We start from the raw sequence: 25,817 nt of genomic DNA, 5'->3' as shown, positions 1-25,817 counted from the left end.
CGAAAGCCGTGACCCACCAGCCGTTCGCGAAATTCCACGTCCGTGGTAGGATTTTGTGGTAAAGGCTTAATGTGCTGTAATCCCCAGCACAGTTTGACATGAGCTCTGCCGTCACATGACCTTAAGCGCGGCCGCCGCCAGTGATCGCAGGAATTTCAGCCGGTAGCGAATAACGAACGCCTCACGCGACTCGAACCCGCCCCGCCACGGGCGCTGAATGGGCAGGCGCTTCACCAACTGAGCCACAGGCGTAGATCTGAGCACCATGCTATTGCTCAATCGCTGAAGCATGAGAGGCCTTTACGCCCGAGTGTGGCGACATCATTTTTGAATAAAATTTTACGCCCTATCTAGAAAATTTGTGTTGCTTCTAAGTTTTGATTTTCCACGCTTTCAGATCTACGCGCATGCGTTATGAGACCACAAATTTTAATCCACCCGGCTCGACTGTAGGTGTACTGACGAAGAAGATATAAAATACACATCACGAATTGCAGATTATCTTGCATCGTGGTGAGGAGTTGTACCCTTCTAGTCTGGTAGTTTGAGTCAGCGATGCCCAGGCGTGAATAAGTACCGATCAGGGAAAGCGGTGGGGGTGGGCAGGGGAGGCAGTGCAACGGATGGGGAGAGCCCTTCCCATAACATTCCAGGTAATAAGTGCCCTGGACTAATGGGTGCTGACTTCAACAAGCGAGACTGGCCACCATATCTCTTACGGTCGTCGTTCGTACTTTCCAAGCTAGCCAGGTGTGTCTTTTGAGGCAATTCGATGACATAAATAACGGTGTCATCTAAAAACTTGGCTGCCCGGTGCGATGTAGCTGCTAATGCATTCAGAGCATCCATGTGGAAACTGCAAAAGTAAAAGCTACGGCATGTCTATTTTACGGCAAATCTACGAGTACCCTTGACCCACACAAATCGAAGTCACGCATTTTCGCAGACCACTTCGCCCAGATGCGTAGTCGTCATCAGCCTGGATCTGCGCCTGCCCGACAACGGTGCTCAACCATCGCACATTTAATCCGAAGTTGTCGGAGCTTAAATAGCAGTCTGCACGTTTAGCAACAGGGTGACTATTCGCGGGTTACGCCCTAAATTGGCTCCCAGCCAAAGGTTTCGTCGCTCCCGCATCCATTTTAGCGATAAAATGCAGCACCAAGCGACCCCAGATGTTGTGTGCGGCGTTTCCTTCTTACTCCCCTATGTCTTATTATGGTGTCGCACTCAGATCTGTAACGTTACAAACTCGATACTGACACCTTTTTCTTTAAGGTTCGGTAAAGCAGATTCGGGTTTTGCACGCGTTTACGGAACACGAATTTTAAGGCTTTGGAAGGGTCAAAAAAGTTTCAGGCGCTGGCAAGTTGTGTTAACAGGCCTGTTTAGTCCGGCGCCTGACAGGTTAAGCATAACATTGCACACCGTGCTCTGCAAACAAAATATAATTGACAGTGAATATAAAATGTACGGGAATCTTTCAACAAATCCTTCTTGACAGATGATATCCAGTGAAACTTTTTCGTGTCCATTCGCATTAAATCCCCGGTGTCTTAATCCTGTTGCTACTGGTTTCCCATAAGCTGACGTCATCGAACACCAACGCGCCAATGCACATTGAGATAAGCGTTGTGTTGGCGGAGTGTCCCGGCCGAAGTAGCTGGTTAACCCTGTGACCTTGAGCATACCGCGGGCGTGCCATTTGGCGGCTGCGCCGCATCAATGTGGTGAAAGTGACGTGGCGCTGAAATCCGCGATCTCCTGCACCGGAGGAGCCCACAGCAGTTGCCCGCACGTGCAGCAGCTGAGCGGAGCGCCGAGGACACTCCGGCTCCGGAAAGGCTCTGCCTCGCGCGACTGCAGTGACTTGAAATGCTTGATTTACAAGTGCATTGCGTCTATCAAGTGCTGTCTAGTGTACTATACAGCCTGTGAAGTTTTTCGTTGCCTTTTCTAGTCCATGCGTCGGGACCATCGGAAGGGACGTGCTTTGCGCCAACCCTGGTGTACCGTGACTTTCGCCTCGGAATTACGGTCAGCCCGGTCGGAATTCCAATCCCGTCCGCTTTGAAAGTGCCAGAAGTCCCAGCTCTGGCTGCAGCTCGAGAGACCTGAGCGCGTCATTTGTGAACACGAGTGGTGCATACCGAGTGGTACCACCGCGAATCTTGCAGAGCCGGTCCACACTCGGCCCATCTAGATCAAGGATGGTGCAGGTAAGAGGCCAACGGCTGAAGTGTTGACGATGACGAGGTGTAAAAACTGGAGAGTTTGACATCAGTTGGTCGTGAGCATACACTGCAAAGAATGGTAGCGGACAGCGGTGATTTAGTCGACATGACATGGCATGCTGGCATACCGTGTGTGCCATGGACGAGTTTGCTGTAGCCAACTTCACATAGGATCCCGATGGGATCCCGGAACTTCAGATAGGACAGTTTTACGGGCGAGGCTGAGGGCTGAATTAGTCTTAACGTCAGCTAAACAAGATTGTTATCGATTCGGCGGCACGACTAGGCCGGCCACACTTTTAAGGTGTTAATGCGCGTATTTGTTCCCAGAAACAAGAAGCACCGTTCTTTAAAAGTTGTGCTGTTAAGCTTTTGAGATACTTAGAGCCATGCAGGTTGTCATATCGATGTTTTTCAATTTTGCAGTGTGGCCACAATTGTATCTCTTCATTCATTGCACATGGCAAACCGGGATTTTGAAATTGTCATGAAGCTGAGCAGTGCGGAAAGAGAACAGATCCAAATCCTAGAGCCAGACGTCACAGCGGCTTGAGATGAACTGACGTTAATGGATGGAAGCGGCCCACAGGTGCGGCATTTGGCCAAAACCTAAGTGCCACTTTTGACCAAAACTGATCTCGAGTACAAAACACGGCCTTCCTGCTTTCAGTAAAATAGTCTGTGTTGGAAAATCATGAGCCAAATGTAGTGCGATCATTGTCGGGCCATAGCGTTTGTGAAGTTTTGTGCTGACGCAATACACCAGTTTATCTCCACCTGCCGTACCCATGAGAGGACGATAACCCACCTCACCATCCACTATCTATTCCAAAGGAGGCGGGGGCATGCGCTTATGTCAAGGTGTCATCACCATGGCAACAGTATTCATGTGTGACGTCACATCACTTGGCCTGTGCTGCAAATGGCGTCCACTTGGTGCTAAGCAGGTGCGCCTGGTAGGTTGCGGTTCTCACAGAAATGTCCGCTGTATATGCCTGCAAGCTGCAGGGTGCTTCCAGCAGCTCCATTGCGCGGTTTCACTGCAGAAAAAAGACAATGCTTGCGTGATGTTGAGCGAATACACACAAATATATTCTTTACATACAGCGTCAAAGCATCAATTATGCATATGTACCTAGCGTTTATTTGGTCACTGGAAACCAACTTTTAGTTGAAACAGCACAGTATTTTAGAAGTTATGTGCTCAACTGAAGGATGTGTGTCAAATAATGCCGCTGCTTTGGAATCTCACATTTCGGCAGAATATGACAGAATGTCCCATTGACACGGCAAGAGTTCGGCGTTTGCTGGCTTGAATGCGTTTCTAAGGTACAGGCTGAGTTGCACGATGTGTTTTACTTAGTCTTATTTGTTGTGTTCTCGAATGGCAATGAGATCAAGCCCTCAGTAAGCATGGGTTACTCGGTGGCTTCATACCGCCCTCCAAATGGCCCGAAATACGAGACGCTACGCCAGGCGAAATATTTCAGAGAGATTGCCACGGTCCCGTGAATTTCGTAGCACAGCACTGTTGTTGATGGCGCTAAGCAATACTTATCTGTGTGTCTGCTACACGCGTATGAGTTACCAACAGCCACAGGTAAAACTGCCCTCCCGGAGCATCCCAGACACACCGAGCATTAAACTCAAGCAACTAAATGGGGCGGAACAGGGGGCACGGATGAGACATTTGGAGCACAAATTTGCCCTGATTGCGACGTTGTAACACGCAAGATGGATTCCGAAGTCGCTCCTGCCCCCCCCCTCCCCCTCCCCCCCCCCCCCCCCCCCACCGGCATTGTCGAGTGAGCCGCTTAGTCTGCGGCTCAGCCGACACAAGAGTCCGCTGGTGACCGAGCGATGGCTTGCGAGCCATTCGTAGGTGTGAAAGGCCGGGTGAGAGTTAAATGATGATCTATGATTGGATTTACCCGGGGCAGTGAGTGCTGTTTCGTTACAAGCGACCGCCTGAAAGTCCGTGGTTTAAGGCAACTCACCCTGGCATATCCAGATCTGATGGCCGGATCACAAAATAGAAAAATATAGGAGAGTTTGTCCAACGTTACACGGGACTCGTCAATTTGACGTCTACACGTATCTGATGTCGCAGTTATCGCAAAAAGCGACACAAACCCTTTTTAAGGTTACGAAATTAAAATAGTCGCATTGTTGTGCTGTCACAAACTCCACAAACCTTTCCTCCTGGCGTATTAAATGTTAGTCATTTACAATCGATATTACAAAAATAGCATGCACATTTAGTCAGAATCTGGCTGCCAACTCCTCGCGTCAAAATATTGCATTCATGCGTTTATTCGATGCATTCACGCGCTGCTATTACCTTTGCAATGCCTTTTTAATGTGCGAAGACGTAGCATGCGCTGTGTCTGTGCAATCCTTAACAACGGTCATAGGGCTGCTAAATCCGGAGCCATCCACTTGATTTTTTACACCTAGTTCAATAGTAGAGTATATCCTCTTTTGTGCTTTGTGTGGGATTTTGAAGTGAGTTCAAAATGTTAATCGTAGTAATGCCTACAAGATTTTAAAAAATGTACGCAATTTGATTTGATTGGGTCGGATACCCGACTGAACCGTACTGGCTGCGGCGGCGCTGGAACGGGTGAATTACGGATGGCCTGGCTTCAAGCCTTCACGGGCCGCGATTGGACCAGGTGCCGAAAATTCCGTCTGCGAAGCTCTCTATCAAATGCTTTTATATTTTTTGGGTCGCGCCGACCGCAGCTGGTCGATTTCTCCGTCGCAGGATGTCGGCAGTCGAGCGGCGTGTCGGTCGATAGCGTCGGAAGCGACACGGCCGACGCAGCCGGCGGTGCGTCCGACTCGCTCTCGGCTGCTGCACATGACATTCTCAGCGGACGTGAGCGCCGACATGTCGGCGGGCCTGCCGGGCTGTGCGCCGAAGCAGCGTGTCTGTCGAGTCAGCTGGCGTCAGCTGGCGACAGCTGGCGACTGCAAAATTCGGCCTCGCGGCGTTTGTGGCGCTTTGCTTTACACCACATCTGACTCACGAGGTGTCTGAGTGTCGGTTCTGGTGTCTGCGGAAAGGTTGCAAATGCTGACAAAGGGCTGGTCTGACGGCGGGTGGGCTAAGGTGGCTTTGTAAAACCAATACTCCCATTGTTGTCTGTAGTGATCACGAAAGAATCACATCGTGTTGCCATGCTTTTTTGTATTTTGTTTGTCGTGCTTGACAATTCCGTTAAGGCCTGTAGCTTTAGTAACAGAATTTCTATGAATTGCATGCATTTTTAGAGCCTTGTTTCGTCGTGTTGTTCCAGAACCTTATGCAAGTTGTTATTATGAAGTAATGTTGTATATGAAGTAATGTTGCGTTTCAGTGAACATCAGGCCAAGGATGTAGTCTCAGGGGTGCGTTACGTCGGGACAAGTTTCGTGTTCTATGTATTTTGGCGCAAGTTTGGCAGTTTTCTTGTCAAACCCTTAAACTTGTTAAGCAGCATTGCAACATTGCACCATAAAATTTCTCAGTAGCAGAAATGCCGCGAAGAACTACCGCCGCCGTAGGTTTGTGTGTCGCATCATTTGCACCTGCGGTAATGTATCGACACGACGAAGTGGGAACCTTCAGTCTGATTTCACCCGTTCAAGTGTTCTGACGTCTTCTCTCCTTCTGGAATTATGGTGAGACTTGGCCTGTGAGTAGTGGCCAATATCAATTGTCGAGTATGTCCAGTAACGTGTAGGACAAAAGTCGCGCATAAGTGTCGGCAAAAGTGGCATGAGTAAAACCTATAAGGTTTTGCAATCAATAAAGGGAATATCAGTTACTGATGTAAGGTTGTTAATACTTTTTGAAGTGTTGTTGTGCGGCACTAATGCCATATTACCCGTTGCAGGAGAAGAAATGTTGCGTATAAGTAAAATACTGTACGTACTGCAACGTGCTGGATGCGTCTTTGCTGCAAAAGTAATGACAGACATGCGATTTTGCAGTGTGCATTTAATCTTGTAGCACTTATGTGATGTATGACTTTTTGCATTAGTAATACCGCTTATAAGCAATGGCCGTCCAATAATTTGCGGTAGACGTAATGACGGACGTATGTTTTGGAAGTAAACCGTTTGTTGTGTAGCATTCATAACGTGAATAAGTCTGCAGTTTAAGTGATGCCGAGTATAAGCAAAGCCTGTAGAAGCTTTGCGGTAGCAGTATTGTGTAGGAACAACACAGCACTCCTGTCGGTAGGACTTTTTTGCCTTCGCATAGCTGTCGTGACGCCGTTAGGGAGGAGAAAGAGCGATGCCCTCAATATTCTGTTTCTTACATGCGCTGTTTAATAACCACGGTTCTTGAGAGTGAGTGCTTCGCTCTCTGTGCAGCGTTTGCTCTTCAGAACGTGTAGTTATTGCTCTGCAGAGCGAGCAACAGGGGTCATAATGGCCAAGAGTTCTCACTTGGGGAACCCGGGTTCGTTCCCCGGCTGCGCCATGGCCCTGAGCGGTAATATGACATGTGCAGCCACTGACGCTCCATGGAAGTATGGGCAACGAGGCACGATGGGCTCCCCTCGAAAAAGAGCGAGCAATGCATATAATACAGTAAGACTTTGCTGTACAGGGCTTTGATTGGGCCTTTTTTACAATCTTCCTCATGCAACACGATTTTAAAAATATAAATAATTCAGCCTGACGTCATGTAAATCGTTCGGAGCGTCTTTTCGCAGATTACAACGCTTCTGGTGAGTTCTTGGCGGATTGGCCACATTATGAGTGGACCAATTGACCCTTAAGGGGCCCAAGTCCCCCGCGCCAAACCAAGTCCCATTATTGGTAAGCATAAAAGATGTGCTGATTTGAAAGCTGAAATTACCAGACAAAGCTGACCTAGACGATTTTTATTCTCATTGTTCCAGTCCGGAATCCACACACCACTTTCGAATGCTGTACACGGATATGCACGGGGTGGGATGTTATTGGAGAAATGTTTGGGCGTTCCGCCATAAGAAGATGGTGTTTACAGTATGGTATCATCATGATATCAAAGACAGGATGGTAATTAATCGTCAACTCGAAGCATAACTCAGCCAAGGCACAAATTATTGTTGCAATTTATATAATAGACATAATGCCCGACGGCCGTGCAACCACCGCTCATTTGTCCTCCTAAGCCGTCGCTGATCTTCCAGCCAGCACGCAACCCGCCTGCATGTCAACTACGAAGGCCTGAGACGACCAGCGCATTGTCTTTGTGACAGCAGCTTTTCAGTTGCATAATACCACTGCTTTGCCATGTTTTTATATAAAGACACACCATCCAGCGGTCTCGGTCACCTCGGTACACAATGTAAGATGTTTTTTGGGACGCTGAGTCAGATAATCTTGTGTGTTTAACCAGGCGCTACATAACTGGGACCCGGGATGGCCGTGTCGCGGGATTGTGCGACGCGTGAAACCCTCCGCGGTCCTCTTTGGCGAAGAGATGGAGGCAAAATTATCCGTTCAACTGGACGGCACATCCTGGGTAGTCGAGTTAGAGTAAACACAACAATCTTCGCTTAGCGGGTACCCTGAGCCTAAAGCCACCATGCCACCATGCAAACCATTCTTGATTTTTAAAAAGCCCTACGAGGTAGATGCGCGGTACATGCGTGGTAAGAAAGTGGGTATAATACAAGATATTTTAGGTGCAGTGCTTTTCGCGGTTTTTCGAAACATTGCCTGCTTGAATATGACCGCAGACTAAGTATCTAGCAAGCATGAGCCTTCGTTGACTGTCTGATGTCAGGATTTTCCCAAGTAAGTTGCACCGATAACACGTATTTTAGCCCAAAACGGCCGACTCACACGGCTGTTCAAGTCCACAAAGCTCGGACATACCATGACGGCAATCACGACGGACAAAGGCGGGCGGGTTTTCCAGGCTTGAAGCGACGCAAATGTGGAACAACAGCCCACAAAAAGTCAGAGTCACTCCGCGTCATGGGTGAATAGTACCATAACTTTGCAGGTCGTCAAATTGAAAGTATTCATCTCCTTGCTTTTTGGTATCTGAAACTAACCGAGCGTGCAGTATATGAAGGGAAATATGACATGTAAATGCATGCCATATTGGAATTCTGATCGCAATGGGTAATACAGCGTGCTTTTGGCTGGCATTAGCACAGTAATGGCGGCCAGGCAATGCACAGCAACGTCCGGCAAGTAATATGTCACCGTACATCGCTGTTCGAATTATTTGTGCTGTCAATGGATCATTTTCCAAACTGCATATCGCCCGCGCAAGCTCCACGCCTCCAGGCGCTGTGCGAATGTTGACTTACGATTCTAAATGCGGTCCGCATGAAACACAAAAAATTTGCCACAAAAAATTACCAACTACTAAGTCAATAGTTGGAGGGTAAGATGCTATTTGCCTCCAAAGGCATAAGCTCAACAGAAAACAAGCGTTAATCAATCGATTTTAATGTGTCACTGCACGTACTGCACTGTTTTACTGCACTGTTTTATGTTAACTGCACTGCACTGTAAAACGTGCTGCACGTAAACGAATTGCATTCTCACCATTACATTGTCTTGACAGTCTTCATGACAATGTGGTGATGACCTTTACCCCGAAGCGACCAATGACAAATGACCCCTATGACAATGTGATGATAACCTTTATCCCAAAGCGACCAGTGACGAATGACCTTTATGACAATGTGATGATGACCTTTACCCCAAAGCGACCAATGACAAATGACCTTTATGACAATGTGGTGATAGCGGCCAGCTCCCCTGGAAAACCCAACGACGCACAGGAAATGACTAATGTAACATTCGTGGGGCAAGTCAAAAAGTTCACGTGCTGATCGAAACCTCCGTTAGCCTAACTTTACGACAGGGCCGGCAGGGGGCAGGGGGGCGATGAACTGTTTGGCAAGCTGTTTGATCGGCTGTGCGGGGCCAGACGTGAACTGTTTGGTAAACTGTTTGATCGGCTGTGCGGGGCCAACCGTGAACTGTTTGGCAAGCTGTTTGATCGGCTGTGCGAGGCCAGACATGAACTGTTTGGTAAGCTGTTTGATCGGCTGTGCAGGGCCAGACGTGAACTGTTTGGCAAGCTGCAGCTGACTAAGTATTCACGTATCACACGGATCATTACCACGATAAGGACATGAGCATTTGAGAGGAGATGGACTGGCACGAACCAGTCCTAAGACCGATGCTCGATAGGATTAAACGCCCCCGAACAGGAGCCAGTTGAGAGTTAAGTGCTGGTTCCATAGGTCGGTGGCTCTCCAGTTTTGGCAGTCCACGTTACAGGATTTATTTCGCGGCAAGGCTTAGGCGAATTTTATTTCGCGGTAAGGCTTAGACAAATTAATCCGGAAAAATCTGTGCGTGTCCATGAATCTGGTATTTCTAGGCGCAGGCAGAAGAGGGTAATTTACTCGTGGTTGGACGAGCCGTACCTAATAAACTTCTTGCAGCCACAGCTAATGTGCTTAGTTACAGCGTGTGAATAGCAGTCGCGTTGTCAGCAAACTTACGTCAGCTGCAGACAAACCAGACCAGCTACTTATCCAGAGATTTGTCCGCTACCCGCAAATCGTGGGCCAAACAACCACAATAAAATGTTACAATGCTGCATTAAGCTAAGAGGAAAACATGCCGAAGTGCTCGGTATCACTGGCGGTCCAAGTGGTAACGAGTGGGTTCGTTTTGGGTAAATTGTCACTTACATACTTTTCACAACGAAGGCCTTCACCGCAATCAGAAGATTCAATTACAATCTACAATCTTGGGTTTCGCATAGAAATCATACCTATGCTTGTTACACGTGCATCTCAACTCAACCAGGCTTTGGAATACCTTTTGTCGGCAATGTTCAGGTGTATCGACTCAGCTGTCGTTGCTAAGAGACGATGTTGCAATTATGACATACCATTACGATGTAAATCCAGAGCGCTTACGTGGATAACCAATCACTAGCGAGTCGCAAATGAACTTGCGACGGAGTTCACATGCGCAGTGCCGAAGCTCATCATCACATGCTGTGATCACACGCTTGTCCCATTTCGGAAGCCAACAGTAGCTGGTAAGCTGCACCTCTCTCTCCTTCGTGCAAACAACGGGCGAGGTAGCCCTCTTTCTCACGGTTGCTGACAGAATGTACAACAATGATCCCATAGGAATTATCCAGATGCTTCACTCGAGCAGGCTGCCGTCCCTCAGGGGGTATCACCCCTGCAAAAAGCCGCCCTTCATGTCACTGTCTGCACGTCCCGATCATTTCAGCCCCTTCGCCACATCACGGCATGCCTTAAGCATGTCACCTGTGTGGATCGTGCTCTCTTCACCTATATCGATGCTTCATCATGCAGTCCAGGCGTCCGACGCCGCGCGGCTAAAGCGAGATCGCCGAATTCATCAGCGCCTAGCCGAGGAATGTGGCGTGGACGGGAGACCTGGAGCCGGACCTGGAGCGGGGAGGGGATGGGGGCAATCGCCATGGCAACCCATGCAGCCCCAGGGCGGGCTGCGAGCGCTGCACCAGTGCGGAACGCGAGGGTCGCTCCAGGGCGGGCTGCGAAGGCTGCACCAGTGCGGAACGCGAGGGCCGCTCCAGGGCGGGCTGCGAAGGCTGCACCAGTGCGGAACGCGAGGGCCGCTCCAGGGCGGGCTGCGAAGGCTGCACCAGTGCGGAATGCGAGGGTCGCACCGGGGCAGCCTCGTAGCCATTTCTTTGACCTGCTGCAGATAATGAGTCGCGTTTTTGCTTCTTCCAGGAAGAAACAAGTTTTGGGAAAACTGCTCTCCAGTATTCTCATGTCGTGCATGAGTTTTTGCAGTACAAGTAATGTCTTGCATAAGTAATGGCTGTATAACCATTTGCAGTAGAAGCGATAACGGATGTAAGCTTTTGTATAAGCTTTGTGACGTAGCACTAATGTCGTGTAAAAGTATTGGCAGAAGCAGCAATGCCGTAGCACTCTTGTCCGTAGAAGTTTTGCTGTAGCGCATCACGGCAATTTTCCTAACAAAATTCTCCTCATCAGAGTGCTATTGCCGGCAAGTTCACGGCATTAGGACGCTTCTTATCAAGAGATGTGATCTGTGCGATCACTATTCGTGTAGACAGAAACATCGCAGTGTAGGGAAAACGGCTCAGTTTAAGGGATATCTCATGTGAACCGGGCAGAGATATAACATTTTTATGTAAAGCGGGGATTTGTGGATAGGTAGACTGAATTTTGAACCTGCTTGACATGAGAACACGCGTCAGCAATGGCCAAATTACGTACTAACTCAACAAATTCACACAAAACCGCTAGGGCATCATCGGATACTCATTTAAAATGATGCAGATGCCAATTACTCCAGCGTTTCGTTCTATCGCATGCATGCATGGGCGTGGAAACGGTCCTGTGAGAGTTGCAAGAGAGCAGAGAAAATATGTTGTGGAGTTCGAAATTCATCCCCCAAATTGTGAAATTGATGGTAAACGATGGGCATAAAATAGGCAGTGAGCAAGTACAACCATCTGCATGCAGCCAAACCCTGGTACAGGTCGGCCTGATTGGTCATTTCACGGCTGACACACCCCGCATTTGGTCACAGCCCCCCCCCCCCCCCGCTCGGAGGCCTCAGAGGGTGTCGGAAGACCGGGCTGCGCCCGCCGCGCCTGAGCTGATATCTGGTGGTGGTGCATGGTGCTGCACGGCGCCACCCGCCCGATCAAACCTGCCGCACTGGACACTGGACACTCGCGCCCTTGAAGCCGCGCTGCCAGCACGCGCCACCACCGGTTTGCAGAACGTCCTCCGGCCCGGAGATTTCCTGCTGCGCCGGCCGCGGCAGCGTGCCTTGAAACGCACATTAGCATCCCTCGTTCGGGAGATTTGTGACTCCTGGTGCCGGGCACCTCCGTTCAGAAGATAACGCTTGGGCGAATTTCAATGGGCACGCGGCCTCAGCGCTACGCCGAATCGGCCGTTGCTTCAGTGTTCGGCTGCGGTTGGAGTTCCGTATTCGACTGCATGGAACCACACACCGTTATGTGGTGGCGGTCACACCCACCCCCGCTCAGGGTCTTGATTTGAGAGATATGGTGTTCCGAGTCGTGCACTCGCTATTTTATAACCGCATTTCTTGTGGGCGTGTGCATTGCTCGTAGTGCAATACCGGCTCCTAGCGATGCTGTGCTGTGCTCTACTGTACGGGTACTGCAGCCTGCAGCGCGAAAAAAGGCACGGCATCCACGTTTTAAGCAAACATTGACGACACGCAGTCTTTGCAACGCGCCAAATGTTAGCAAAGGTCATATCTGAGGCCCAGCCTCAGAGCATTCATGGAGGGGGGCCGAATAACAGTTTTTCCATAAGAAAAAAACCGGCACGATTTTGGCGATTCTTATGCTTTTGGACTTGGAGGATTCGGGTGTCGGATCAGAACAGAGCAGGGACAAAGGCTGGGGACATCTTTCAAAAGATGCAAGGCCAGTTTGAATGACACTGCGGCCTTCCACATGACGTGTCTCGTTGCTGGTGACGTCACTCCCAGTGTGAAAGGCTCACTGGTCATCAGTATACCGTCTCTCACTGCTGGTGGCGTCACTCCCAGCTTGAGAGGCTCAGTGGTCATCAGTATGGCGTCTCTCACTGCTAGTGACGTCACTGCCAGTTGTTCTATCCATTCCATCACGGGCCATTAGTACCTCCCGCTCTTCATCTTGAGAAGATGAACATTTGGTGGAAAGCTAACGATGATATTGGCCGACATGGGCTAGTCTTTCCATGAAATCGGCGATGAAAGTAACCCAGCCGCCATGTGACCCGTGAACACTGCGTTCCTCGACCTTGTAAAGATCATGGCTCACCTGAAGGCATGTATTCATCAACGTGCCTCTCTAAAATCACGTGATCATTTGAAAACATTCACGTGTTGTCAAAAATCATAGGTTTTCCGAGTTTGAACCTCTCCGTGTCTTGTGGATACCTTATTAGGCTTGTTTTAAGCTTCGCATGCAAATTCCATTTAGGCGATTTCCGCACGCCGCAGCACAAATAGCATGCAGCATCTGCTGAAGGGCTCTTGAAAAGATAGCCCACCATCCAGACTGCTGGCACGTTTGTTGCATTGGAAAGAAATGTGACCAGTTGCAGGTCCACAGTTAAAGGTGATCAGCCTGAAATGACACCCTATTTCGTTTACCACGATACGTTTACACGGTAAATAACGTCTTTCAACAAGTTGGAAGGCAATTCTGCAAGCCGCGGAGGCTCGCCAGCCCTGTTTGATTTGGCTGCCATTGGGGGCAAACAAACAGAACAGCCTATCGTTGACCATGCGGAAGGCACCTACAAGGCTGTCTGGTGAAGCGCTGGCGGTGAATGTGTCTGGCGGTGGAGGAGGACGGAGGAGCGCGGGGAGGGGGAGGCGGACGAGGGGTGATGCGTTTTGCGCGGTGTTCTTGAGAGAGACGTGCATTGTATGATGACACCTTTTCAGATTCCCACAAGTAATGACATTATTTGAAAATATAGGTACGGATATTAATTCCCACAATTAACTTCCGATAATTACGTAAGAATAACTTTGCAAATTATGTCACATTTTGCAGGCTTTTTTGCACGACCGTGGGACCACAACTGATTGTCATTTTGACATGATAGAGAAAACCGGCGTTTGTCTTTGTATCTTATTCAGTGAACTTACTTGCACGTGGCACATGCAGTGCGTGACGTATCATGTGTTTTCTAGCGTCGTGACAGGACAGTCCGCTAGCGTTAGGCCCCCGCCGGTGTCGGGAGGGGTTAAAGAGCGACCCTTCCCCATAAGGCTCTTTCGAGATAAGCGTTGCACCGTTTGGCGGATCGCGCTGAATTTTGACTGCCTTCTGGCGCATGTTTTCCGCAGCTTTTGTTTTAAGATTTTGGTCCTATCATGTCAAACCAAAGAGCTATGACGTCATAAAAAGCATGTTCGGGTCAGTTTTGAGCAAAACTGTCGAATATCGCACCTTAGCATGACATTATTCACGAAAGACGGCACATTTTGGGTGACTTGGATTACAACTTATCTGCACTGACATCTGCACACCACCTCTTGACCTTTCCAATGTCATGCGAAGGCACTGGCCGAGGTCGATCTCTGGTGACGCTCTTCAGGTTTAATGGGATTTCTTGAGGCCGTTAATTCGAACTCTTCATCGATTTGCCTTAATTCGAATTCGTCATCCAAGCTTCTCAAAATTGGCATCAAAAATGCAGACAAAAAATCTGCATATCGTTTTTTTGTAAATCATGAGCTCAAAACTGCAGTTTCGCTTACACATACGTTTATAATGTGGCAAAGCCAACACCACAAACATTGAGGCAGTGGTAGTGTTAGTCATTCAACACAGCTGAAACGTTAGGTCAATGAAGTTTTTTTAGAGCGTCTTGGCTACTAAGGGAGTTTCGCTGAACGCACAGGTCACGATCGGCAGCGCAGGCACCGATTTATGGGATTGGAAAGCAGCGCCTCACCATGGCAGACGACAGCGACGGTGAGGTTCTTTCCGATTCGGACGAATCTGGGTCTGAAGACCAACGGGATATGACATCGGCCGACACCGAGTTCTAAGAGGAGAGCGAGGCAACCCTGTCGGCGTTGTCAGATCCGCCAGCGCCGACAGCCCCTCTCTGGCCGACCGGTCCTCCAGCGCCGGCCTGCGATTGCTCTAAGGAGAGCACAGATGAGGACGAAGGGATTTGGACCGTTGGCGAAGATATGCTTCGCATGATAGATGTGCCGAACAAGCCGGCGAAGCACGGGCTGCTGATCCGAGCGGTGGCTGATGCCAGCTCTCAGTACATGCCACACATGCTGACGTATCTCCTGGCGAGGTCGGGCAGCCAGACCTAGGACTCGACGTGACCAACGCCGTCAGCGTCGTGAAGCATCTCGTGGCTCCGCTGAAGAACAGCGGCGGCAGCGTCACAGCAGATCACTTCTGCACCGACGTGGAGCTGTGTGAGGAACTGCTGGACGACAAGCTGACCTGTGTCAGCTGTCGTGCCGACTCGGCGGCACCTGCCGGAAGGGGTGAAGGAAACACGACAAGGCAACAGGAGAAGTCCCACGGATTTCTTTTCATCAGGGGACTCATGGTAACCTCTTACGCAAAGAAGAAGGGGAGGAGCGCGCTTCTGCTGTCCAGCCAGCACGTCCAGCTCCTTGTCGGCGCCAGCACCGACAAAAAGTCCACCGAGAGCAATGCTGTATTACAATCAAAACCAGAGGCGACGTTAGAAGGGTAGTAAGATGACCTCCTTACAATAATCATTTAGGTGGCATTCGTTAAGCCAATTAAATTTTCAATTACGAGGAAAATTTAAAAATACAATGTACTTAACAAATATCACTTATATAATTAATGCGGGGTCATCATGATGCCCTTTAAATACTTCCCATGCCTTACTTGCACAAGCACTGCACCATCTCAAAGGCGGTATTTACACCATCGACCAGATGCTCGGCCAATACACCAGTCGGATGCCGTGGAGGAAATTACCCGCGATGGTCTTCTTTCTGACGTCACCGCTCTGGACAATATTTTCGCACAAAATGACTGCAAGCAATGGCTCGACCAATATTCAATCCCGTCTTCCAACGTGAGGTTGGTGTTTGGTCTAACCTGAGCTATGACCTCCGCTTCAAATGTATATGGCCGCGTCTCATTACATTTGTAAGAAGTTGTGAAATGCGCTTACGTTTACTAGAAATCTACACCTGCTACATATTAGCATGTGCTCCTTGGAAAGTTGCTTGAGTTTCGAATTTTTGCAAAATTTGATCTTAGACGTGACCTAGCGGGGCACCCTTAAGAGATACTCTCAAGTGATCTAGTAAAAGTAATAGAAGACGCGTGAAACCATCTTTCCTATACGCGGGCGCCAAACTTTCTTGCACATACGAGGGTTAATAATGACGTCGGGTCGCCATTTTCAATGCACCATCACCGAAATGCGTACGTTTCACCGTTGCCAACCGCTACTCGCTGTTACCAATCATCAAACGACTGAATTCGTTGCGTTCCTTGTTATTGTACCGGACTTCCTGAGAACGCGCTAAAGAAGATGAATCAAGGCATTTTTGAGTCGGGTCGCCATTCATGAATCAATAAATTTTCATGTTTCATAATCAATATCTGATATAAAGTCATGCACATATACCCAAATTCATGGCGCTGGCTCCGGGAGTTCTCCCAGCAACAAGCTCTGCATAGCTGGGTGGACTCCCTGGAAATCCAGCCCAAAACCCAGCACAAAAATGACCAGGTAATTGCCCCCTCCGACTTGTGACTGTATAACCCTTACTAACACCGGGAATTGAGTGGTTGTAGATTATTGGGCGGTTGTAGCGGGCTGTCATTAGCTGATTTTGGCTAATGACTACTTTAAGCCTTTTCATCTATGATTTTTCCCTACCTCTCACATAACACAATTCCCTCGGGTCTGCTCCACCTCCTCGCCTGTTTTTTTAAGTTTGTAAAAAATAAAGAAAAAAAGCCAGTAAGGTCAGGAAAGGTCAAAACCACCGCGAAAGAAATCGTGAAAGGAATGGCTTACCAAGAAAAAGCTGAAGAGCACGACCAGTAAACATTGGATATGAAATGAGAACTTTACCGAAACGCAAAAATGCGTTGGCGAGGGACAGCGAAGTATTTGAGCGGGCAGATGAGCGAAAATAAGGCTTGCTAAGAGAACAGATAAGCATAATAAACAACATAGCGTCATAACACACGTCTTGAAATATGCGAGGAAGAACGTGAAAAAGATTTCAGCTGTTCTTCCGTGTTACAGCGTGGAAGTGTGCAGTTGTAGTATTCATAACTGATTAAGGCCGCAGTGTGGTACGATATCACCAAAACTTTAAGGCAATGGCCTTGCCAGGCAATGAAACTAGCGATAGTTACATGTGACGCCTCAGGCAATGCTTTACGTTTCATAGAATTTAATCACAAATCATTTTTTCATCACAACAAAGCATGTCATTCCAGCTTATATCAGGTTCAAGTGGACCATTTTCTTAGCTCTGGATCGGCAGGACATGAGGCAATGTGATAACAGAATTGACGACGAGCCATGGAGAAAACCTTGCGCGTCGGGGAATTACGCCATCTTCCCCCACATGCGGAGCCCTTTCAGCATCATCTCCACTTCTCCCATCCCCTGCATCCCCATGTGGGGAGCGTTTTAAACATCCTTCCCATCTATCCCATCCCCAACATCCCCACACAAGAGGCATTTGAACATTTCCCGTCAAGTGTCAAAGATCAGGTCCCATTTTCGAAGACTCCATCGCTCTCTGTTGTACTCCGTGACCGGATATCGTTACTCATGAGGAAAAATGAGCATCTATAAGCCATCAGGAGCGCATCCATCAGGGCTCATCATGAGACCATGGTTGATCTATAAGTAATTCATGCTATACTTACGTCCACATATAGATATGCAAGCCGTGGTCCTTGCTGCTAGGGACCAACGCTTTATTTGTCAGCCTCTTTCATATGTGTCGTTTGCATGTGTAGTCCGTCAAAGAATACTTGCCTTGACTCTCTTTTTTGTTACAGCTTAGTGATTTTTTTACACTGTTTTCAGGGAAGCGCGTTACGATGGCAAACCCTGATGGTGCTCATCGGGGTTCTTCATAGCCTGTTCCATCCAGCCCTGTCTGCGGACTTCGTGCAATTGGTAAGCTTATCCGGCGAAAAAACACTAATTAAAATGACTGTTCACGAATGTTACAATAATGCAGTGGGGTATTCGCTCATTGATAATCATTCGTGATTTGAAAAATAAAACAAACGCTAACTGAGCTTGCTCCTGTCGGTGCTGCAGTTGTTTTTGATACCCCTTTCTCTGTCTTCCTCACTCATTCTCGCTTCCTCCCTCTCTCCCTCCCTTCCTCCCTTCCTCCCTCCCTCCTCCCTCCTTCTCCCCTTTCTCCTTCTTCCCCTCCTCTCTCTCTTCCTCTCTGCCTTCCTCCCTCCCTTCCTCCCCCATTTCCTTCTCCCCCTTCCCGTTCCTCACTCCCCCTCACTCTCCTTCCTTCCCTCTATCCCTCTTTTTTCATTCTCCTACCATTCTTCCCTCCATCCCTCCTTTCTCCCTATCTCCTCTGTGTATTTCCTCACCATTCCTCTCCTCTCCTCTCATTCCCTACCCTCCCCTTCCTTCGCCCCCTCCTGCTTTTACCGTCTTCCTCCCAATCTCCCTCTCCTCACCCTCGCCCTCACCCTCGCCCCCGCCCTCGCCCTCGCCCCCGCCCTCGCCCTCGCCCTCGCCCTCGCCCTCGCCCTCGCCCTCGCCCTCGCCCTCGCCCTCGCCCTCGCCCTCGCCCTCGCCCCCGTACTCGCCCTCTCCCTCTCTCTCGTCCTCGCCCTCTCTCTCGTCCTCGCCCTTGCCCTCGCGCTGGCCCTCTCCCTCTCCCTCTCGCTCCCTTTCTCCCTCTGTCTCTCCCATCTCCCTCGCCCTCGCCCTCGTCCTTTCCCTCTCCTTCTCCCTCCCTTTCTCCCTCGGTCTCTCCCATCTCCCTCGCCCTCGCCCTTGCTCGCTCTCCCTGTCCTTCTCCCAGCCCCTCTGCCTCTCCCCTCCCCTTCCCTGGTAACCCTGTCGTGACCGGAGTCCCGTCTTCGCAGGCCGAGTATGACCCGAGCCGGGACGTTGGGGCGCCTCCCGGCACCGTCTGGCACAACGGCTCCTACCACTACATGCCGGCGCCGCCCGGCACCAGGCCGCCCTGCGCCCGCAACGGCATGACCTTTTGCAGCGAGATCCCCAACTACCCCTCGTGAGTGGTGTCCCTGCGTCCCCTGACTGCCCCCCACACTGTCCTTTGTGAGTGACGGTATGACCTTCTGCAGCGGGATTCCCAACTGCCCCTCGTGAGTGGTGCACGGGGCACGCGCTGCCCCTCGTGAGCGACGACATGGCCTGCAACCAGATCCCCAACTACCCCTCGTGAGTGGTGCACGGGGCACGCGCTGCCCCTCGTGAGCGACGGCATGACGTTCTGTTGCGAGATCCCCAACTTCCCCTCGTGAAGGACACACGGGACACGCACTGCCCCTCGTGAGCGACGAGATTCTGCAGCCAGAGGTCGCCGATGCTCCATGGAATGTGCGTGACGATGTGCGTTGCGTTCCCCCAAAACACGAACAGTTGATGCCCTCCGCTAGAGGAGGCGTCAGAAGCTGGCGCTGCGGGCCCTGCGCTTGCTTGTCACCGCAGCCGGCGGTCGGGCGGCGCCACCAGCGGGCCGCGCCCAGGCGGAAGGCATCTGCATCCATGTCGAGACCGCCGATTAGCACCCTGTGGTGGCGCGTGGGCCGGTATTTCATCGCAACGAGCTGAATTCGGCGAGATCGCGTCACGCCGGGGCCGCCCCAAGGCCGAGGTCACCTGGCGTGGCACGCAGGGGTGGGTTCGGCGTCACGAGCTTGGCCGGCCCGGGTGCCCGACAACAAGACAACATGGCAAAAAACCAGCCGCGTGAGCAAACAGCCGTAGTTGTGAGTAACTTAAGCTAATATCCTGCATAGGGAATATCATATATATATATATATATATATATATATATATATATATATATATATATATATATATATATATATATATATATATATATATATCTATGTGTGTGTGTGTGTGTGTGTGTGTGTGTGTGTGTGTGTGTGTGTGTGTGTGTGTGTGTGTGTGTGTGTGTGTGTGTGTGTGTGTGTGTGTGTGTGCATATGTATTCTTTTTTGCTATCTTTTGATGCGAGTATGCCCTTGTGTGTATGTGCGGATGGATGAGTGGATGTGCGTGTCTAGTTAATGGCACGGCACAATAACGCCGAAGGACTCGCGGAGCGACGCCCCTCCCAGACAAGGCGTGTCGCCGCGGCCAGCGCTGCGCAGGGCGCGGGTCCGGGCGCGCCGGCCCGCATCCGGCCGCCGCAAAGGTCAGCACCCGGATGAGGTGGAACTGACCTGACGGCGGCGGCGTGCACTGGACCGGTCACCCGGCGTGGGTGCGGTCAGCGTTAATCGGCCGGCCCGGCGGCGGACGGTGACGTCATGCGGTGGAGGTGACGTCAGACCGGCAGGCCTTGCGGTGCATGGCTGGAGAGGGAGGCGAGGGCGAGGGCGACGTTCAGCACACGACTCTCGCATGACACGGCGCTTGTGTGGACGCCTCGTGCCATGGACTCCGGCGCAGAGGAGGCGGTAGGGCTTCGTCTCCAGAGTTTTCCGGAGTTTTAACTCCCCTGTGGGAGTAATTTTACACCTTTACCCTACAAAAGGGGTCTCACTGACCCTCCCAAAGATCTAAAAACTAAGCAAGCTAAGACCACGGAAAAGTGGTGTTGAAAAGCTCTTGGAAAACTTCATCAGGCAGGTGTGACTCCTTACTGGTGAAAGCGACCTTGAATTTAGGTCATACGGTTCAAATTAGCACTTTACAGGCCCCTATTTTCTGCCAAGAAATAAGCATGCTGCGACAATGCATCAAATGGGGATGAACGGCTCCGCCAAGACATCATGCCATTAGCTGGGCACTAATGGACAAAGACAGGTGCGACCAGTGATGAGTCATGTCATGTCACGGGGGTGAACGAAGGCTATTATTGCAGTGGCCTGTGTGGCAGTGTCGAGAAGGACACAAGCCACATTAATGGAGAAAGCAGCTTAAGAAAGGTCTCGCAAAGATATGAGATGTGTCGTGAAGCTTTAACCTGTATGGCGTACAAACGTTCAAATCTGATCACAAAAAATACAGTTTAACCACCTTGACCTCGGATGACTTGAACTTGCACAAGCAATCAGAATGATGATAATGCGCTTCAGAGTGAGGACAAACTTGAATGTTGTTTATAAATTTGGGGGAGCATTTCCTGGTAAAAATGTCACGCTTTTGAGCAGAATGTCACAGATATAACCTTGCGAAAGAGTTCATAGGTCAAGAACCATCCAGGTCGCATACTTTAACATTTGTCAACATATGAACTATTGATTAAAAATCGGCCACCCAAACCTTCAGCACCGTTTTAAAAAGCACCGTTGAGAAGCTATTCCTGAAAGATGATCAAGGTTCTCAAAGCAATTTGTCGTAGAAACAGGGCTTATCTCAAGATTACGGCAATGGGCCGGGCCTCCATGTCATCTCCCCCAGTATTTGACCAGTGCCAGAGCCAGTGCTTTCTTGTGTGAAGGGAATCGCGCTGATGCTTCTTACATGACATGATGTTTGATTTGAGTCGACGGGATGCAAACTGCACGATAAAAACAAAGATGCGGCGATGATGAAAGCACATCTGGAAAGCTTGAAAAAGGCATGCAAAGTCAACTAAAACCCTCTTTTTCACGCTGGTCAAGTTTAGATATGAGCGCAGCACAGCCCCCGGAGGTCATAATGACCGGCGGCAGGCGGCTCCAGGACGAGGCCGAACGATATGAGAACACCCTATGCGACATAGCCAGCCGGAAAGGGGGCAGCTCCGAAACGCCGGCCATCGCCGACCTCGTGACACGCTCACTGACAGCGGTCCGAGGGGTGAACAGCGACCGGACCGCCCCCGGGGCATGGGGCTCGTTTAGGGCCCTTGAAGACGCCAATGTGGTCACAACGCGTATTAAGATTACCGATTCCTCGCCAGCCCAGCCATCTTACGATCTGTGGAAAATGACCTCGACCCTGCGCCCCCGACCTCGACACGCATATTGTGAATTGGCTAAAAGCCTGTGGACATCAAGATAAGCCGACAATTACTGACAAACAACCTTTTCCCATATTTTCGACAACACAGATAAATTGTATTTGCCTAAAATTTATGGCACGTTAAGCGCACCGGACTTGTAAAAGGAAATAACTGAAACTAACTTCCACGCAAAGGGAAGGACGTGGGTGACGCTGGAAGAATTGTTAAGATGAAGCAAGTAAGGTCCTATGCCGGCGAGGCAGCTTTTTTAGCGCGAGCAGCGGCACGCCATCGACTCCAACAGTTCTAGTTGAAGACATTGTACCCATAGCCTGGCTGTGCTTGCGCACAGTGGTCTCGGAGGGAGAGGCGGGACCCCATGGCTGCGTGCCTTCAGCTCGGCCGCGATTTTCGGACCGAGACGGAGTGACGATTTAAATCGTCAGCCATGGCAGCGGGCATTACCTTCTCGGCGCCACTTCCCCTTAGCGGGTCGAAGTCCAAACTCACGGATAGTGCGCCAGAAAATAACCTGATTGGTTAGCGCACTGGGGCGCAGAAAGTCACACTTAGCCTGAGCGCAGCAGCCCTTCACCCGGTTTACCAGGCGTCGATATCCAGTGAGGTCAGTCTGCACGCCGCACCCGCGCCTGGGACCGGTAAGCGTGGTCGCGCTCCCGCGGCACACACAGCCGATCGGGATTGTCCGCTATCCAGGGGCGGCGTGGACGACGTTGTCACTGTTATCAGAGGACGGTGCACGTCAATGGTACCTGACCAGACGCACGTGAGCTCCTCCAGATTCCCCGCCACATCCACGGCCAGGCACAACGGGTCCCAGTCTGCCTGCAGAAAATACAGGCCGAGCGCGCCTCAGCAGACTTTGTGTCAGGGACGAATACGAATAGAAACAGTACGCAAATGCTGCTGCCTTGAACGGGGCACCAACGATGGTAGTCAAATGGCCTGCAATCGACATCGGCGGCACCAGAACGATGTCCTCGAGATTTGGCATGTTGATGATGCCGTGGTCCAGGAGAGTCGCGGTCGGCTCAAGATCGGTCGGTGTGTTGATGAGCTGCACAGGTCTCAGATAATTTAAAACAGACGTAATGTGACGCATGGATGGCTGGTCGGAACCCATCAAGTCAATGTGAAAATCACCGAAACAACAAAAACAGCGTATCTAAATACTTATATATATATATATATATATATATATATATATATATATATATATATATATATATACGTACATATACTGTGTGTGTAAAAAATTATCAGCCTTAAAAACATTGATTGTTTTGCTTTGTCTTATAATGTGCAGTAACATGATAACACACAACTCAGCTAAATTCGGTCTAACATGGTCCAATGCTCCAAATGCAGAAAGCTTTGTGGATATAAGTTTTATCTTTTATTACCCGATTTGGCGTGTCTAGGGTCACAAAACTCGATGTTTGATACGATTTGACAGGCATTATCCACTGCCGTTGTTTCGCTGTGCCTCGCTTATATCTGAGGGTAGCGCAGTGGAGACTGCGCTCTTATAGACTGCTCCGCATTGCTATTCCAACACAGGTCACAGGTGCTAATGGGTAACGATCACGGTATGATTGTTCGTGATGGGAGCTATCAATACCGTGACAAGGGTCTGAGATCGCAGCTCCGGAGCTCGTAACAACACCGGGTCCGCTGGTCTGAGATCTCAGCTCCGGAGCTCGTAACAACACCGGGTCCGCTGGTCTGAGATCTCAGCATTGGAGCTCGTAACAACACCGGGTCCGCTGGTCTGAGATCTCAGCCTTGGAGTTCGTAACAACACCGGGTCCGCTGGTCTGAGACCTCAGCCTTTGAGCTCGTAACAGCACCGGGTCCGCTGGTCTGAGATCTCAGCTCCGGAGCTCGTAACAACACCGGGTCCGCTGGTCTGAGATCGCAGCTGCGAAGCTCGTAACAACACCGGGTCCGCTGGTCGGAAACCTCAGCTCTGCACGTGGCTCCATCTGTCCATGGTTCCTCGCGGGCTTTGCCGAGAAAAAGAAATTCAATTGGCGCTGATTTGAACTGAACTTGTGCTTACTGACACGCTTTGGTCCCAGCGAGAAGAGGTTAATGAACTGCTCGACGCGTGCGCGTGAAATTCAGATGCCTGTGTCGTTAACAGAGCAGGGCGCCGCGTTACAAAAGGCAGTCCTAATACCACAGCTCAGTACAGCGCGAGCGGTACACCACCGTAAACGCATCCATGAAATCATTGACGCCAACAGCGTGTGATTTCGGCGAAATTACGCCAGTCATTTGGAGCAATAGATACGCGAATGCTCTGAAGACTGTACACTGCGGTCTGTATGCGCCTGTCACAAAAGATTCTGACGAAGTTTAGTAAAGAACCATGTCTTAAAGAAGGGGCATAATGTTTCAATAATTCACTGAAACACGCATGACATCACGCTGTTTTGAGTGGGACCATTACATTTTTACGCTCGCTCCACTGTGCCCCCGCAGCGCGTACATCCCAAAGCGCGAGCGCCAGTATGTTCCGCACCACCTGCAGAAGCACTCCCTTCACCCTTCGCTTGATCCTGATGGCTAGTTGGGTCTTGCTGCTGGCTCTCTTAAGTCCCGCGTGCACCAGTTACTTGAGGATGCTTCAAAGTGCCTCGATGGATAGAATGTTGGGTATGTTTCAAGGACTGTCTTTCCTCGCGACGCCGAGATCTGGTGTTTGCCCATATATGCGATGGCGTGTTGTTGGCAGTACGGAGTGGCAAGGTCCAGCCAGGTCTTTCTCAGACTAACGCATGTCCAGAAATGGCTTCAAACAATGCTTCACGTGCCACCTATCTACGTCACGTGATTCGTGCTGGGTATCGTTCGGGGGCATACATCCATTCTTCATAATAAGGGGCTGAGGGACACACCTCGTGCTGGTCGTAATCCACACTGAAGAGTGAAGCGATGTGGCGACGCTTCTTCGGCGCAACCGCACCCAGAGGAGCACTTGACCTTGCTATCCGTGTTGACACCCGGTTCCTAGAGTGTTGAGAGCCTGAGAAGCCGAAGTAGACTCCCTCATCCATGATGATATCTCTACCTTTCTGCGCGCTTGCAGGAGTGCGGTAGAGCATCTCCTCTTTACCTTATTCTTCCGCTCGTTTGTCTGCAGGAACGCCTTGGCTCTGTTGTAGTAGGTCATACCACACTTGTTTATGATGGTCTGGTGCACATAGGGCATCAAGATCTTGCATTTGGTGGCCACGACTCTCGTAGAGCCCAGCTCTCTTGCCTCACCCTGCACCGTCCCAGGTTTCGACACTTGGACGACTTTTCAGGCACTTTCAGGCTTCTGTTTAACTGTCTGGCAATTTCTTACTCTTGTAGTATCTTACATACCTGTGCACTCGTAAGACATTCCGAGACATAGTGTTGCACAGGCCACGCCATCCCATCTTCTATGTCCTGCCCATAAAATTGTGCAACTCGTCCAGCGTGGTGTACGGCTTGCTTTCGCAATCACCGCGAGCAGTGGTATCTTACTGGCCCACAATTGTCACCAGCTGGAGAAAAAATATCACGTGTTTTCAAACTGTGTCAAAATTGCTTGTCTTATTTTTCTTAAGACGAGAAACATTCGCCACGAAGCTTTGTCGCAAGAGGTAGGGAACTCACGTTAGTTAGTGGGAGTTATTTGGAGATTTAGAGTGCGGAACATTTGCATACAGCCGGGCTATTACATGCAGGCGGACCGTTGTTGACCAGCCTATTGTCCTTTAGGCCATGGTGATGCAGACTAATGCAGATGCTGCCATTGCTCTTAGCTTGCTGGCCCATTGCTTATGGTTGAACTGAATGCGTGGACATCACATTTGCAGATATGCATTT

General features: G+C 50.1%; 1 protein-coding gene across 1 annotated transcript in view; it reads left to right on the top strand.

Moving 5' to 3' along the window:
- The first annotated feature begins 1,812 nt into the window (after positions 1 to 1,812).
- The window catches only part of LOC119089721 (protein spaetzle 5), a 40,868-nt gene continuing 16,863 nt past the window's right edge, over positions 1,813 to 25,817 (top strand). The window contains exons 1-3 of the mRNA XM_037212534.1: positions 1,813 to 2,219; positions 17,849 to 17,941; positions 18,889 to 19,040. Coding sequence (XP_037068429.1) covers positions 2,211 to 2,219; positions 17,849 to 17,941; positions 18,889 to 19,040 — 254 coding nt within the window. The 5' untranslated portion in view covers positions 1,813 to 2,210. The remainder of the gene's footprint in view (positions 2,220 to 17,848; positions 17,942 to 18,888; positions 19,041 to 25,817) is intronic.

This window comes from Pollicipes pollicipes, unplaced genomic scaffold (genome assembly GCF_011947565.3).
Source record: "Pollicipes pollicipes isolate AB1234 unplaced genomic scaffold, Ppol_2.1 Scaffold_1600;HRSCAF=1878_pilon_pilon_pilon, whole genome shotgun sequence".
In the NCBI taxonomy this organism is placed as follows: domain Eukaryota; kingdom Metazoa; phylum Arthropoda; class Thecostraca; order Pollicipedomorpha; family Pollicipedidae; genus Pollicipes; species Pollicipes pollicipes.
The sequence above is the reverse complement of the archived record's forward strand: the minus strand, read 5'-3'. Positions and strand labels throughout refer to the sequence as shown.